This window comes from Pagrus major, chromosome 10 (assembly GCF_040436345.1).
Source record: "Pagrus major chromosome 10, Pma_NU_1.0".
NCBI classification, from domain to species: Eukaryota; Metazoa; Chordata; class Actinopteri; order Spariformes; family Sparidae; genus Pagrus; species Pagrus major.
Window position 1 is genome coordinate 5,999,019 of NC_133224.1, and position 17,585 is coordinate 6,016,603.

Here is a 17,585-nt window from a genome sequence, read left to right on the forward strand (position 1 = left end):
AGTCGAAATTACGAGATAAAGAGTTCAAATTCTGAGCTAAACAAGTCAAAATTCTGAGATGAAAGTCATTTCTACAGATAAAAAGTCAAATTCACAAGTTAAAATTAATAGTTATGAGATACAAAAGTAGCAATTATGAGATAAAAAATAATAAGTATAAGATTAGAGTCATAACTATGGATAAATACGGAAGCCCTAAAGGGCCATGCATTCATACATTTTATTTCCTCCGTTTTCCTGTGACAACGAATTAATTTCATTTTCTCGGGAAAACAGCAGTTGTTATTTCGAGATAATTTCGAGAAAACAAATGAAATTAACTCGAAATCTCGAATTATTATCTCGAAATAACAACTGCTGTTTTCTGGAGATAACGGGATAATTTTCTCGAGATCTCGAGATAACGAAACGTTGTTTTCCCGAGATAACGATATAATTAATTCGAGATCTTGAGATAACGAAACAATAGTGTAGTATATTAAATCATTGCAGGAAACATCATTCAGTGTAGCAATGTCAGAGGAGCAGGAGCATATCTTTTCAATCAAGGCCTGACACAAGCTGAAATAGCATTATGCCTTGCTATTACAGATAATATACACATCAGTGTGCGTAATCTAAAAAGACAGTTAGCAAGGCTTCAGCTATATCGGCGGCGCAATCTAAGTGAGCCTGATGTCGTCGTAACTACACAGCTGACCAGCTACGAGGTCCCAGGCGTCTCCATGGATACCGGCTGATGACTGAGATACTAACTGACATGCCATGCCACTTGTGTGTGATGGAAATCTCAGGCCAATCATATCACAGTCATTATCTCGAGATCTCGAATTAATTATATCGTTCTCTCGGGAGAACAAAGTTTCGTTATCTCGAGATCTCGAGAAAATTATCCCGTCATCTCGGGAAAAACGGCAGTTGTTATTTCGAGATAATAATTTGAGATTTCGAGTTAATTTCATTTGTTTTCTCGAGATCTCGAGTTATTATCTCGAAATAACAAATGCCGTTTTCCCGAAATGACGGGATAATTTTCTCGAGACCTATATGATAGGTCAGAGATTATGGAGATTTTATCGTTATCTCGGGAAAACAAAGTTTCGTTATCACGAGATCTCGAGAAAATTATCCTGTTATCTCGGGAAAAACGGCAGTTGTTATTTCGAGATAATAACTCGAGATCTCGAGAAAACACATGAAATTAACTCGTTATCACGGGAAAACGGAGGAAATAAAATGTGTGAATGCATGGCCCTTTAGGGCTTCCGTAGATAAAACATCATAATTATGCGATTAAAAAGTAAAATATGAGATTAAAAAGTCAAAAATATATGATAAATGTTGACTTTTTACCTCAAAATTATGAACAAATGAACTAATAAAGATAGAATTAAAATAAAAATACATTTTTATAAGATACAAAAGTAGAAATTATGAGATAAACGTTGACTTTTTACTTCATAATTTGGGCTTTTTAACCTCATAATCATGATAATCAGCGTCTTTTCCTTTCATTTGTGTTTTCTTCATCCTGCGTTAATGTTGTATATGTAATGTAATGACCCCTGACCCCTGACCCCTGACCTCTGACCCCTGACCTCCATCTCTCCTCTCATCACATTTGCATGGCTGGACCGGAGCGCGCGTGCTCGCGTGCGCACGCCCCCGCCCTCACCTGCCTCGCGCTCGGACCCCGCACGTTCTCCGTCTCGAGCGCAGCAGCAGCAGCAGCAGCTCCAACGTCTGATTTTAACGAGAAAAGGCGGATTAACTTGATGTTTTCTGACTTTTTTAACACGTTTTTAAAGGTTTAAAGTGTTTGTGGTGACAGCGAGAGGCTGGCGGGGGAAGTTGAGCGACAGAGACGCGAAAGGGAAATTAAGTTTATCGTGTGTTTGAGCTGACAGACGTCAAAGGGAGCGACGTTAATACACGATGAGGTAAGAAAATTACTCATCTTTACGAACATTAGCTTTCTTTAAATCACTTTTTCTGTACTTTTACACTCGCTAATGTCCAAACCCGGCGTTGTTTCAACCCTGTCACACGGTTAATTAAACCCACTGAGCCGCTTTATGAAGTTAATGAGCCGATAATAAGGAGATCATAAGAAAACTATTAAGCTAACTTTATATTTTGCCATAGAAAGTTATGAAATACACGACAAAAAACACGTCCTGTAAGACTAATTAAAGTATTTTTCACCATGAGGAACGACTCCTCACTTTCACATCCAAGCTAAATACACTTAACTTATTATTAAATTGACTTTAATGAACATTTAGCTCGCTACACCTGCTGCAATCATCCGTTTCTGCACAGATAAATCTACTTATTATTAAAGAAAGCTGATTATTCTTCAACACTGGTCATAACTCTTCTTTAACTCATCTTTTGCCACATTTTCCCTGTCAAATTCAGAAATTCAGCATCGGAGATGTAGCTGTTTGTGCCTGATTTGTTTGGCTGGACAGTTTCTTTATGAAATCCTCTTCTGAGCAGCAAGGATCAGTCGATTAATCGATTATTTAAGACAATATTGTAGGGACGACTTATGGTACTTTCACAAAATACTAACACAAGATTTCTGATCAATAATCATCGGTGATGGGGATGTAATGACTAAGGCAAGTAGGACAGTCTGGGGGGGCGATGCCAATATCGATATCAGTGAGTAATACATTTTGATATCGCTATATCGTCTGATATTCACACTGTTTTTGCAGTGATCCCTCAAATGTGGGTATCAAACACTTGAAACAAAGATATGTAAAGGAGGCTGGATATTTCACAGTTTAATAATAAACGTTATTGTCTAAACAGTAAACTTCAAGTGGAATTGAAGTATTATAAATCAGCCCAAGCATTGCTGTTGATATATTTGTGATAATATAGGCAAACCGATACATTAGTTGGGCTCTAGAAAATACATGTTTATCACGAGAATAACTGAAGACAGGGGATCATGGATCATATATGTAATATTCAATATAAACAAACAGAGCTGAGACAAGTAGTTGATTAATTGATTAGTCGATAAGCAGAACATTTTTAATCAACAATAAAAAGACAGTTGCAGCCTTAGGTTAAAGGTACAATATGTAAGAATTGGCCACCTGTTGAATTCATACTCAGAACAAAGTGAAGGCAACATATCACAAAAGTAACCGCTAACTGCTGCTTACTGTAGATTTGGTTAGCTAGTTACCTCACTCAGTCCTGCAGCTTTGGAGCAGGACAGGCCGGGGATAGCAAACATCTCTGCAGCACAATACATCATAACATCAAAAAACTGCTTTGTCTTCACATTCGCTTGATCATTTTAGTTAATTTTTTTAATGTTCTCAACTAACCTTCTCACATACAGACTGTTAAAGCACCATAGCTGATGTTTTCTGTATTTAAAAATGTGTCACTCATCTAAAATTGGCTTAAAAGCCAAAGTTACTGGGTCCATGTTCCTAGTTGATTGGGATCTAAATGGGTCCGAGTTAGTTTTGGAAATCCCCTCTTCTTCTCTTCTCTTCTCTTTCTGAGTGCTTTACAGACAAGCAGAACAGAGTAGTGAAACCAGCAGTCAGGGGAAAAGGGCACCAGTGAAACAGCAGCAAGAACAATAAATGTACTGTCACTACCACACAGCGTCAGAGAAGTGTGCTGACCTTAAACAACACACACAGTACCTCATTAGTATTTGTGTAGAAAAAGAAACCAGATTGTTGTCATTTAATGTGTAAGGGCGCAGCACGAGGTCAATCAAGGTGGAGGGATGAATCAGATGATTTACTGTTTAATCCCTCCATGACGTTGCTTTTAAATCAGATGTGTACCTGTAGCAGAAGAGACAGATTAAAGAGAGGTTTTAAATAATCCTGGAATTGGAGCAGACAGAGGGAGGTAGGCATGATATTTTGCCCACTGATCTACACAGTCTGTACAGTGCTGCGAGAGCCAGATGAAAAGGAAGAAGAAAGGGAGGAGAGCAGCACAGAGGCAGATCAGAGTATAACACAATGTGTAGGTGGTTAATGGAAAAAAATCCTTTTAATGTGCACTGGGTGCGTCGCGGATATGTCATTCCAGTACACACCTGAACAGAGTGTACGTGTGTCACTGGAGAAGAGCCGGCAGCTAGACGAACAAGTTTTTTTGCATAATGGGGAAATAACAAGAGGAGGTTCGTCATTACAGTGGCATTAAAACCATGCGCTGTTATGACATCCCTGCTGTCATTATTGGACGCAGGCACAAGCACAGTCTCTCAGCTCAAAAAAGAAATGTTTAACTGTGAATTTATGTATTTTTTCTGTATTCATCTTTTTTTTGGCAGCGAGAATCGTCTTCAATCAAGTATGGATCAGAACTCGTCGAAGGAGATCGTGCTGTGGTTTAAGATTCCTTATCAACGATCTTTGGGACCTTAACGGATGGATTTTGATTGTATCTTTTTGGCTGTAGGAGAGTATTCAAAACAAAGGAGCTCGACTCAAATTGCCAGATTTTTCTTTTGTTTTCATTCATCTAATCTGACAGACGGACATAGGAGGACGTTCTCCCTGCTGCACAGACATAAACAACACCTGACAAGTAAAAGATAAAGACGTAAACACGATCCTGGAGTGTTCTTATCATGTAAACAAGCAGACAAAGAGATAGACAGCGAGAGGAAAGCAAAGTGACAACTCGATAGATGGTGAGATCGCTCACACTCGCACAGGTCACAATGCCAGACGAGTCACAAGGTTTTCAGGAAAAGGGGAGGCCTGGAGACGAAGCGTCACAGGTGTCTTCAGTGCCGGACATTATGGTGGTCTCCAGTGATGGGAAGAGCAAATTCACTGGAGGCAGTAATCTGGAGCTTGAGGACTTTGGTCAATCCGCACAAAGGAGTGACGTTAACATTTTGCAATCAGGACTCGGTGAATCCCAGGCTCCTGTGGAGGTGGGTGTGGCGAAAATAGCACAGGCCCCTGAACCTCTCAAGGCCAATTCTTTATTAAAGGGAACAGGTGTGACCCTGCAGGCTACAGATCACGATGCCCCGGTCAACTCACCCTCCGATAGGCTACAAACTGACAACAGCACGAATGGCTGCAGTGACTCCGACTACAGCAGCTCAAAATCCAGCCCTGGATACGCTTGCAACAGTTTCAGCACTGACATCTGTGACGAAGAGTTATCTGAGCTCGATAGGAGCTCCTTGGAAAAGACGAACCCTATCTCCTCTGTCAATTTTTCTGAACCCAGTTTAGACAAAAACACCAAAAATAGTTCAGATGCTGACAAAGACATTTCCCAAACAGACTTGACTGTTGAGCCAAAAGTAGAAAACTCATTCAACGATTCATTCAAAGTCTGCCAAACAAGGGACAGCATTGATTTCATGTGGGACGAGATGGACAGAGACGAGGACAGGCGAAGCACCCAGTCCAGGCGGACACTGAAAGAAGAAATGTGTTGCTGCTACCAGAGAATCCACAGGGCTTTCCTGCAGTGTGTGGAGGAGACTCCGGCCATGCTGTCTGGACTGGTGCTGTCTTTGGCCTTCTGCGTGGCCATCATCGTCCTCATCCCCACCACAGGAAGGGTGAGCAGGGTGATTAATAGCAACTGTTTGGTTATTGATTTATCACTTCAGTCATTTATCAAGCAGAAATGTCAAACATTTGCTGGTTCTTGCTTCTTAATTGTGAGGATTTGCTGCTTTTCTTTGTCCTCTGTAAAATTTATAGATTAATAAAAGAGAGAGATTAGGGCTGCAAACAGTTTCCAACATCCCAAAGCTCAAGGTGATGTCTTAAAATGTCTCGTTTTGCTTGAGCAGAAGTCCAAAACCAAGAGTTTACTGTGATATGAGACAGAAAAAAGCAGCAAGTCCTCACACTGGAGAACCTGGAAAGAATCTGTTGCTTTTCTTTTTAATGTTTTTGCTTGAAAATTGACAAAAAGAGTTCAGGATGGACTAATTGTTTCAGCTCTATGAAATGTTTGTACACCCATGTAGGTTGAGAAAACGTTCCTACTCGTTTGGGTATGAGGAAGGTAGTCGACGGCTGCATTCTGACAGGCTCAGTTGACGGGAGAGAACAAATACAAGAGGACTTTTCAAAAATCTGTCTGCATTATGTAATTGCAGTGATTGATTGTCCACAGGAGCACAATGCAGAAAAAACATTTTACAGCCAGATCACCTGTGAGCCAAGGAAACAGATCATTAAACCTGTTCTTCCAAAACACCACAACATTCTTGTGCTTCAGTCTACATGACTCTCATTCCTCTAAAACAGCACGTACATAGGTCATCTGGTTCAATCTGCAGCTTTAAAGCTGTATGTGACGACTTTATTATTTAAAAACATGAACTTTTAATTGTTAGCAGTGCTGTAGATAACGAACAGAATTTAACGAAGCATGAAGCTAATATTTAGACCCTAGATAATTACACAAGCACAAAATTGTTGTATAATATTGAATTATTCCACTGTATCTTCTACATTTCATGATCACTGGAAAAAATGTGTAAGTAGGCTGGTGCGTTGAAAGTCAGCAACAACAGTGTTCATTCCCTGACAGAAGTATCACACATCATGTTGTCCTATTGCATTAATGAAAATACCTTTACTTCACATGGCAGGAGCAGATTAAAACATTGCACCAGCTGTTTAAAGCTCAGCCTGGCTCTCATGTCTGATGAATAGAGGCATTTTAATTTACGAGCGGAGCAGGCAGGTGCCTTTTGGATATAGTGAACAGCTGAGTTAAAAAAGGACAATAAAAGGTAGATTTTTAAAAAAAAATGTAAACACAAAGTGCTCCTTGAATGCTGATGCTCACACGGCATCTATGAAGAAAACCTTTGAAGATATTACTACCTTTAAATTGAACTTTCGTATGTTTAACTCATCACATTAACGCACTAAATTGCAGTTTTCGTCCCCAATTTGCACAGAACATTGACATCCATGTTGGCGCTCTGTCCGTGGTGTGTGTGGTTCTCTGTCTGAGCACACTCCTGCTCGTCTGCCTGCCCTGGCTGGCCACGGTGAGGCGCTGTGGAGGAGCCCTGGCCCTGTTCGTCTGGGGGACGCTTTACGTCACTGCCATTGTCTTCATCTTCGATGGAGGACCTGTCAGTACTTGGGAACAGGTGAGAAGGAAGCATAAAGTGAAATTTAAGAGTAGTTAACTGCTCTTAAAAGTTTAACCCCTAACTCTCCTACCTTCCCTTTCCTTCTCAGGTGGCGTTTTTCCTCTTCCTCTCTCTGAGTGTGTACACAGTGCTGCCTCTCTCTATGGCCTGGGCCCTCATGGTTGGGATTGGGACCAGTGTTTCACACATTATCATCATCAGCGTCTACGTCCCCGTCACAAGCCCTGAGACACCAGACCTGGCTGTGCAGGTAAAGTTTGAATTAGAGATGCACCAAACATGCCTGTTAGCTAAATATGAGGCTCGAGCCGTGAGTGGGGCAGCTTAGCTTGACGTTAGGACTGGAAAATGGGTGAAACAGCTAGGCTAGGTCCAAAAATGTGCTTACTATCTAAAAAGATTTTAGATTTTCTTCTCAGGTTCATTTTCTTTAAGCTTTTTCCCAGAAGTCATAATGACAGCTAAGTGTGTGCATGCTTGTAGATAGTTTAGTATTGGGTGAAAACCAAATAGCTTCACGTAATAAAACATCAACTGTAAATGTAGTCAAATATTAGCAAATGAGCTTCCTTTGTAAACAGCCTCGCTGCAAAAGTACAGTCCAAATTCAAATATCCTGTGTGAAGTTCAGGTCAGCCTGTACGATACTGGTGCAAAATGCAAATGATCTGCATCAGTATTTCTTGGTTAACAGAGTCCTAAAGCTGGTTTTATGTAGTCTGTTGTTTGTCTCGGGACACATAACAGGATGTGGTTTTCAGTTAGACATAAAAAACATTAATAACGACACAAATTCAAAGTAATTACGTCCATATTTTGAAGCAGTCTTTCACTACCAGAAGGTGTTTCTGCTTGGTTGAATGAATATGTGGATATGAATGATAGGATATTTTGATTTGCCCCTAATTTAGTGTGTGTAGCCCATTAAATGAAAGATTTTGGCCTCCTCTCAGTGAAATAAATTGATTTGAACCACTTTTCCTTGTTAAATAAATAAAAGGATTAGGGTTATCAGTAAGTATAAATAATCTCCTTTCCTCTCCTCTGACTTCCCTCTCAGTTGATAGCGAATGCAGTGCTGTTTGTGTGTGTGAACTGTGTCGGGATTTTCCATTTGTGGATGACCGAGCACGATCTCAGACTCTCCAATCAGAAGAGAGAGGAGTTCAGCGCCATACGCTCCCAGAAGGAAATAAAGAAATATCAGCAGGTAAAAAAATTCAGCTCATCAGACAATAACGCTTTAATTTAACTCTTTTTCATTCGACTCAACCTTTAATTGCTTTGCTCGTCTTAGTTTATTGCAGTCCAAGTCACATTGACGATCCAAGAAACCCAGTCTTGTTCTCATCTGCACAGCTTGTTTCAGTTCCTCTGAGTTTAAAATCGTTAAGTGTAATAACTCTCATTAAAGGGCTCTCTACCTGGACAGCCGGGGTTTGGTTGCTGTATGCTTTTCTGGCTATTAGGTCAATAGATTAATCATTCACTTGTCTGAAGCCCAGCAGCGATAGAACAAGCACACCAGAATGGACACTATTCACAGCAAGTAAACAAATAGATGAAACGTGAGCCACTGAGTAAACATGGCAACGCTTCAAAGGAGCCTTTGATGGTTGCCTATTTCTTTTACGGCCATTGTGAGCACATTGGCACCTCTATCAGACAGAAATGACCCAGTGTAGAAGATCTCAGAACTAATCACCCACCATCTCCAAACAATTTTTTTTACCCCCTGTCCTCTCTGTGTCCTTGGCAACAGGAGCAGCTCCTCCTGTCGGTGTTGCCACGGTACATCGCCATGGAGCTGAAAACGGAGGTGATAAAGAGGCTATCGAAGCCCAAGAGCAAGGAGGAGAATGAGTCCAACTTCCACAACTTTCACAGCCTGTATATACGGAAGCACAAAGACGTCAGGTGATGATCACAGTAACACATTAAGAGAAGATACGATAAGACAGAACTTTATTAATTCTTCAGCGAGGGACCCTGTGAATATGTGGCTTATATTTGCGTCTACCTGTGTGTGTTTGTGTAGCATCCTGTATGCAGACATTGTAGGCTTCACAAAGCTGGCGAGTACCTGCACACCAGAGGAGCTGGTCGCTGTGCTCAACAAGCTCTTTGGCAGATTCGATGACATCGCCAAGGTGAAATACCAGCACATTAAGCCCAAAATAAGACTTATTTCTTCGCAAAGGACAGTTTTGTGTTAGTTATGAACTCTTCGTCTCACTGCTTTTTGTTTCTAACTATAGAAGAATGGGTGTCTTCGCATTAAGATCTTGGGTGACTGCTACTACTGTGTATCTGGTCTGCCTGACCCCATCCCCACCCACGCCAGCAACTGTGTTCAGATGGGACTGGACATGTGCACTGCCATCAGGTCAGGTTATCTAAAGTTTTTTTCCTCAACGCTGTTTGACGTTTTTTTCCAGCCACAGGAATAAAAGCCATTCAGTTTTCCTAATTTGCATCTGACATTACTGATACTACTCTGTACAACTTCCTCTTGGTCGCCATGGCCCTTTACTTCACTATTCTTCACTATATATAACTCAAACCACACAGCTACAGAGTGTGGAAGCACTTGAATTTGAAAACTGAAAATAATATTTTCAAACTGCACATTTTCAGTGAGGTCATGTTGTGTTTGCACCATGTAGATCAAATGTAGTAATAATGGCTGTTTGTTGCATTTAATGCTCACTTTTATGGACTCTGAAACAGATTTTTTTAAATTTATATGACATAATCCTTAAACAGTGTGTCTTTGTTCCACAAAGATCTGTACCATATTTCTTCTGAGGCTGATGTTGTCACCTACAAATCAGTGCGAAAACGTGAACAGGACTATGTTATTCTGATTTTACTCAAACTTTTGTCTCCCTGTAGCAAGCTACGAGAGGCGACGGGAGTGGAGGTCAGCATGCGCGTGGGTGTTCACACCGGCAACGTGCTGAGTGGTGTGATTGGCTTGCAGAAGTGGCAGTACGACGTGTGGTCACATGACGTTACGTTAGCCAATCACATGGAGTCGGGAGGTCTTCCTGGGTGAGAAAATCTTGAAATCTGCTCAGAGATAATGAATTCATTAAGGTTTACTTGCCTCTCTATATGTTATGATGTAATTATTTTTATGAATTATTATAAAAAGGCGAGTTCACATCACAGAGGAGACGCTGCAGCACTTGAACGGAGCGTATCAAGTGGAGGAGGGCAACGGGGGGAGTCGGGATCCTCTACTTACAGGAAGAAAAACCTACCTGGTGATTGACCCCCACAAGCCGGACAGCATCTCCAGGATACCTCAAGTGGTAGGTACACACGTTTGTCAAGTGCAGATATTGCAGTCAGTCGTCAAGTCCATCATCTATCAGCGAGTTTCAGAAGACTTTTTTTGTTGCACTTGTCTCATTTTTTATTTGACTTGTCCAAGAAAAATTGACTCGAGACTTGCACAAAATGATTTGAGTCACATGTCTGGCAAATAAAGTCATCTCCATCCTCATTTCAGGCAAACAGTCTCACATCAGAAGAGACCAGTCCACGGGCGTCAATCAAGATGTCTCAGTACCTGCAGTCCTGGAGGACTATCCACCCCTTCGCAGACCTAAGCAACCCCGATGGCAAGCCTTCCAAGAAGTCAATCGTCCCCAGCAATGCTGTCATGAACCAATCGCAGCAGTCTGCCGTATGTATTTGTGCTGCAAATATTACATAACACCTCTCGCTCTTTGTTCCTCGTCAGTGTTTGATCGTAACTTCTCTATTGTTTATTTGAGAGAGGTATTTATAGGTCATTTTCTGTTCTGTTTGTTTCAGGAAAGACCACCACACCAGAACAACGCCTCCTGGTAAGTTTTCACATATATTAGAAGAACCTGAGAAACATGCAGTTAACATAAGAATCAAACATGCAGCTCTTTGAGCAAAGCAACACATTTTTAAGCATTTTAATTTGTCTAGCTATTAGGTATGAAGGAGTTCTTTCACAGCTTTATTTTGTTCATCAAGCCCTAAATTGAGGTCCTGGAGGAAAAGATTGTTTCCTAAAACTTAAAGTTTCTTCTTGTGGTTAAAGCTGCTTCCAATGTGTTGTTGTTTGTTCCAGCTTGGTTGTAGATAGCGGTGTTCGGGGATCACTGGACACGATTGACACTGCAGGGTAAGTTTTTATCCAAATTCTGTTTTTTTTCCAGTTTGTCTTCTTCTTTTCTATCATGTTTTCTTGTCCATCCCTCCTTTTAATATTTTCTTTTTCATGAAGGAGGAGATTAAAGAAGCTCAACTGTTTGACTCTGCTGTTCAACGACCTGAGCCTGGAGAGAGAGGTAGCTTCATTCTCTAGTTTAACAGAAGCAAATAGGGTCATAAATACAGTAGCATGTTTGCGTGAAAGAGCTGAAACAACCACCACGTGTGCCTGTGTGTGTGTTTGCAAATTAATTATTTGTACTGTATTTGTGTCCCAGTTCCGCCTTTCAGAGGTAAAGGGTTTACACCAGTCAATAAGCTGCGTAGCTATGATCTTCGTCACTCTTTTCGCCGTCCAGATGCTCGTCTCTAAAAAGTGAGTTGCAATCACATTCACACATGCAACCATACACAGATTATTGAAGTAAAATTAAGCCCATCAGCACCATGCATGCATCTTCATTTGCTCAGTGTCAATGATCTCTTTAACGCCTCCTTCCAGTAACTTTGAGATGGCTGTGTCGTACGGTGCGACCTTCCCTGTGCTGGTGCTGCTTCTGTCCATCGCTTTCACTGGATACTTGGAGGTAAAATTAACACTTGAATGTGTACTGGAATAGGTAGTGTGATTACAATGACGCTCAGCATTTCTGTGTTAAATGTTTGAATGTCTGTCTGTTTCCAGAAGTGGCGTTCCAAGATGCCGCTGGGTGTTCAGTGGATATCTGGACTGTCCCGTGGTGTCTCCACCAGGGCGGCGCTGCGACTGTTTGTGGTCACGCTCTGTCTGCTCATCACTCTGCTGATGGCCTTCCTCAACTATGTGAGTTCCTCCTCTGCCTAACAGTTATTTTGTCATATTCTTCCTCTTATTTTTCTCTTTCTATTTCCTGTCGTCCATAGATACATTTGTTTTTGCTTTAATAATTTTTTTGCTGTGTTGTTGTTGTTGTTGATGTCTTGTTTTTGTCTTTCAGATCTTCCTCCCAGGAAACAACTGCACGTCGATTACCAACAGGACGGAGCTGGAGGATCTCAAACTCTACACTGGGCCTGTAAGTACTTTCAAATTGACATTTCACCATGTTTCTTCTTTATTATATAGAAAGTATACTGATGCTGCATTATGTTTCAGTTTTTTTCTTGAACTTCGCTTATAAATCAGGCCAACACTTGCCTTTTAATGACCTGAAAGTAGCACTTGCTAAAGACTTGAACCACACACTCACTCATGTCATCCTTTGTGACTCCTCCCTGCAAATACATGAAGTTATTATAAAATCTGAAATGAAATGTGACATTTTTGCATATTTAATCATTTAGTTATTGAGAAATGTATCTTAAAGTTTTCTCTACTGTCAGTGAGGTAGTTCATAACCCAAAGAAAGCAGTAATGGATACTGATTCATTATCAGCTCTTGAATGTTTAGAGCTTCACATAAACCCTGCCTGTTTCTCAAAACATCCAGTACTACCTGTACTGCTGCCTGCTGGCCATGCTGGGAGTGATCGTGTTCGTCAGGACGTGCATGTCTGTGAAGACGCTGCTGCTCACCTTGGCTGTGGTCGTTTACCTCGCCCTCTTCCTCCACGTTTTTGCCCCCAGGTCATACTGCCTCGTTGACCTGCTTTACAACAACACCAAGTGAGTGATACTGCAGATGCAGTTACATGTGAACACCAGGGGTTCAGTGTAGCTTTAAGTGCCTGAACATTATTTTGAAAATGAAATGAAGCAGCAGAAGAATAGCTCCAATTTTTGGTGATGTTGACCTGCCTTTTTTTAAGCCTTTTAGTTAAGATTGTACAGACTTTGAAGCATTTTAGGGCAATATAAGGAACTTAAAAAAGAAGGAAGGGTTGTTACATCACTAAATCTGCCGGACTGTGGTGCCAGCTGTATTGAAGTCAACGGGAGATGCATGGAGAAACACAGTAAAACCCAACATATCTACGTTGTATGACTTCTGATGAAGAAATGCCTCCAGAACATTAAAGAAAACACTTCAGAGTGTAGGGTAACCACTGATAATCCAGGAAGTGACATCACAAGCATCTAAGCCAAATGGATGTAAAAGAGTGAGAGGGTAGAGAAGAGCGGAAAGCATCAAAACCAACTAAATGACTGAGATATCCAAAGGTTGGAATTGGTCCACAGTGGATTTTCTTAAGTATGTTTTGTCTTTAGGCTTTGTGAGTGTTTATTTATTATCTGCTTGAGCTTTTCCAACTTTTTGTGCATAGATATGATGATTATAATGGTTCAAAATGATGTGAAACTGCATAATTTCCCTGAGAAATTATAATTTTTCATGAGGGAGAAGACCCAAACCTCCTGTCAAATACATGCACCTGAAAGAAAGTGAAGTACACTATACAAAATTCTGTCTGTTTTACTTTGTATTAATGGACAAATTGTTACAAATAAGATGCATGAAAGTGCGCAGGCATGAATATACACAGCTATCCTCACAACCACACAGGCTCTCAGTAATCCCAAAAAAGTTCACGAGTTTCCACTCGTCCACATTCATTCACTGTTATCTATAGTCATCACTGTCTGTCTTGCTCCGCCAAAGGTGTTAAATTTCCTGCCTTTTGTCTGAAACTCAAGAGTCCAGATTGTGAATCCTTGTCTGGAGTTTCACATCACCATCATTTATTCAAGAGCTTTCTATAGCAAGAGGCCTGCCTGGGGGAACGGGAACTATTTACCGCGAGATACAAGACACTCTTGTGTACTCTCGTAATGGAAGGAAAAAAAGAGTGACGGTACTTTAGCAGTGGAGATTATGTGACATTTCTAAATGTGTGAATATGCATCTACAGGCCGGGAGTGCTGAAGGACCCTCAGATCATGTCCGGGGTTTGGCTCGTCATCTTCTACATCGTGTGCCTCATACTGGCCAGACAGGTATGTGTGTGTTAAGAGATGATACACAGTATGCCTCAAACTCAAAGAGGAGAGCGTATGCGTCCGTTTTGTTGCGCATGTGCAGATGATAGTTTTTTTATATATTTTGACATATGGTGCTCTTCTCGTTTCCCTCAGGATGAGCTGGGTAGCCGCGTAGACTTCCTGTTGGAGCGTTGTTTCAAGACGGAGAGGGAAGAGATGGAGACCATGGAGAATGTTAATAAGCTCCTCCTTCAGAACGTGCTGCCGCTCCACGTTGCCTCCGTCTTCATGGGCAAAACTATTCGCAACCAGGTGAAAGAAAACAAAACAGATTGTCCATATCTTATATATCTATTATACATATCCCTTATCTGCCTTGGATAGTCTGCCATCCTGTTAGCTATGCCAAATTTCACATATCATTTTCTGCTGTATACAGAGTTAGAAATGTGAAGCATTACACATTTGATATCACTAGAAAGCCCTAAATTAAAAAAACTAGTGTTTTGTTTTGTTCTTTAGCTAGCTTTATCTGTCTTGAGGATCAAAACAGGAAGTTAATTATACAATCTTGTGTTGCATCACGACCTAATCTTGAATCTTGAATCTTATTACAGAAGTAAACCTCCATATCACTTAGAAATGAATGTTGGCAAGTGACAGACATTCATGAGCAAAAGTAGCTGAGTAGGTTTGACTCTTGTAACTTCTTGTCACTGCTTCTAATTCATTTTACATTTCAAACTGTGTTTCAGGACCTGTACAGTCAGTCCTATGACAGCGTGTGCGTGATGTTCGCCTCTGTGCCTCAGTTCAAAGAGTTTTACAGCGAGAGCAGCGCCAACAGGGACGGTCTGGAGTGCTTGCGCTTCCTCAACGAGATTATATCAGACTTTGATGAGGTATGAGGAAGACGGTATACTGTCAGTGTCAGCATGACCTGGTTGGAACAGTTAATCTGTGTCTCTAACTGTACTTCACTCTCCTCTCTTCATCGTGCAGCTTCTCTCTAAACCCAAATTCAGTTCTGTGGAGAAGATTAAGACCATCGGCAGTACGTACATGGCTGCTGCAGGGTTGACACACTCGCCTGTAGGGGACGAACAAAAGGTTTGCTCCGTTTCTCGTCATTCAAAGTGTTTTCCTCCTTTCTTAAGAGAAATGTGTTTGTCCAGTACTCTTCCCTTCATTAATATGATCTCTGGCTCCCCCTACAGAAAGTCGAGATGTCCTACAGTCACGTGCGCTCCATGGTGGAGTTTGCCATCGCTCTGATGGGCAAACTGGAGCTTATCAACACACATTCTTTCAACAGCTTCAAACTCAGAATCGGTGAGTTTATTCTAGATACATACTGATGGGGTGGTTAATACTAAAAGTCAGGTGGCCCAAGCCGAATCTTAATCTACCATATTGAAGGTAAAAACTACTTTAAATGACGGTGTTTAATAAAGTTATTCACGTTTTTTTCAAACGGTACCGTGACACTGCAGATTCCTGTGCACCATTTCACCATTCAGTGTACAAACAAATTTTAAAACTGGCAAAGAAATCATGAAAGTAATCTATCTATAATCAAACCACCAAGGAGGGACTTTTAAGAAAGACAAATATGTGTTCTATGTTCATTAACATTTACTCATCCCTCCCTGTTGTCTCCTTGCAGGAGTAAACCACGGTCCAGTGATTGCAGGAGTGATCGGAGCTCATAAACCTCAGTATGACATCTGGGGGAACTCCGTGAACGTGGCCAGCAGGATGGACAGCACGGGAGTGTTGGACAAGATACAGGTCAGAGAAGAGAGTCAAGAGTCAAAAGATCTCACTCTGTGATATCAAAACACATTTTTTTTGGAAAACATTTCATGACATATCATTTGATTAGAACTTACAGTAGATATATTATCCAACCAGGTAGACTAGAATCGGCAGAGAAACAAACTATCTCTGTGGCCACTGTGGGCGGATAGAGAAGGATGACACATTAAATGCTACATGACGTGGATTCACTACCGCTGAGGCAAAAAATCAATATACATTTCCTCTGTTATTCTTTCCTTTCTGCTCCCAGGTAACGGAGGAGACAGCCCAGATGGTGGAAAGCGTGGGATACAGCGTCACTCTCAGAGGAGTGGTCAATGTCAAGGGCAAAGGGGAGCTCACCACCTACTTTGTCAACACGGACCAATCGTCTCCTCCGTTCTGACCTTCACAGGCTTAAACTTATCAGTCAGACCTGGATCCAAACATTAGCTGCACATGCTTGATAGCGTTTATTCGGTCGGTCTGTGAACTGTTGCAACTAAACTGACACTACATGAGTCATTCTGGCTTCCCACGGAGGAAAACACAATCAGTGACACTTGAGAATAGACCTGCAATCATCAGGAGCGTCTGCACTGACTTAATGTTGAAACAGAGAATGAGCAATACAGGGAAACCCCTGTTAGCGTTACATCTGAGGAGGAGCTGCCTTTGTCTTTCGGATGAGACACTAAATAAAATCCTGACCGGTTAAATGAAGACGACAGCTGACAACTGGAAAAACATGTTGCTTATTGTATCTGTACTGTATACTACACACTTCTCACTGAATTGTTTTTTTTCTGGTACACTTAACATGGCTGAATCACATGCACTGTCCAACAGTGTTCATGTGCGATTAATTTATTAAAAAGAAGATAAGGTATCCATTTTAGATGTACCAAAGATTGGTATAGTTTTGATGAAGGATGATGTAGAAGTAGCACACACTTTTTGCAGTTTATTTTAGGTTATTTACATTATTTTTTACTCTCCATTGTGGTTTACAAAACAACATTTTTGAATATGTTGGTACAGAGCGTCCTGTGAATTTAAATGATGGAAAAATGGGGCAGAAAATGTGTGTAGATAAATCTGAGGGGTTGCGAGATGACTCAGCACAAGCAAGAGAAAAAACGTTCACTTGTACTGCACAAATATTGTCGTTTCTCTGTAGCCTGTGCTTTTATTGTGAAATCCTGGATAGTTTGACCTATTAGGCAGAAAAGTAAATGATTCAGATGAAACCGTCTGGGTTCCCACACTCCATACACATGTATGTGACACATGTATGTGTTATTTCGTGTGTCACGACGACAGATTTACTGCAGCCACGTTAATTAAAAATAATGATTTCCTCATTCACCGTTGCCCAGAACTGACACTTGACACTGTAACACGTCTGCACGCAGGCATAATGATGTGTTGTGCCATGAAAAGTCGAGATAAAACACATTTGACGCTGCACTTTCTAAAATACTGTATTTTTCAAAGGGAGTTCTGCATTACAATCCAAAAGTTGATAGCACACAGAAT

The 17,585-nt window shown here is 41.0% G+C and overlaps 1 protein-coding gene across 1 annotated transcript; it reads left to right on the top strand.

Moving 5' to 3' along the window:
• Nucleotides 1-1,749: 1,749 nt before the first annotated feature.
• On the top strand, nt 1,750-17,117 carry LOC141003142 (adenylate cyclase type 4-like). The gene is made up of 26 exons (XM_073474420.1): nt 1,750-1,940; nt 4,331-5,587; nt 6,950-7,147; nt 7,239-7,400; nt 8,211-8,360; nt 8,913-9,067; nt 9,189-9,300; nt 9,409-9,536; nt 10,046-10,204; nt 10,308-10,467; nt 10,668-10,844; nt 10,976-11,007; nt 11,265-11,318; nt 11,421-11,484; nt 11,626-11,723; nt 11,850-11,934; nt 12,033-12,170; nt 12,325-12,402; nt 12,817-12,992; nt 14,177-14,261; nt 14,400-14,558; nt 15,002-15,148; nt 15,249-15,356; nt 15,464-15,578; nt 15,913-16,037; nt 16,318-17,117. The coding sequence occupies exons 2-26, from the start codon at nt 4,691-4,693 to the stop codon at nt 16,450-16,452; spliced, it is 3,897 nt and encodes a 1,298-aa protein (XP_073330521.1). The 5' UTR covers nt 1,750-1,940; nt 4,331-4,690; the 3' UTR covers nt 16,453-17,117.
• Nucleotides 17,118-17,585: the final 468 nt, after the last annotated feature.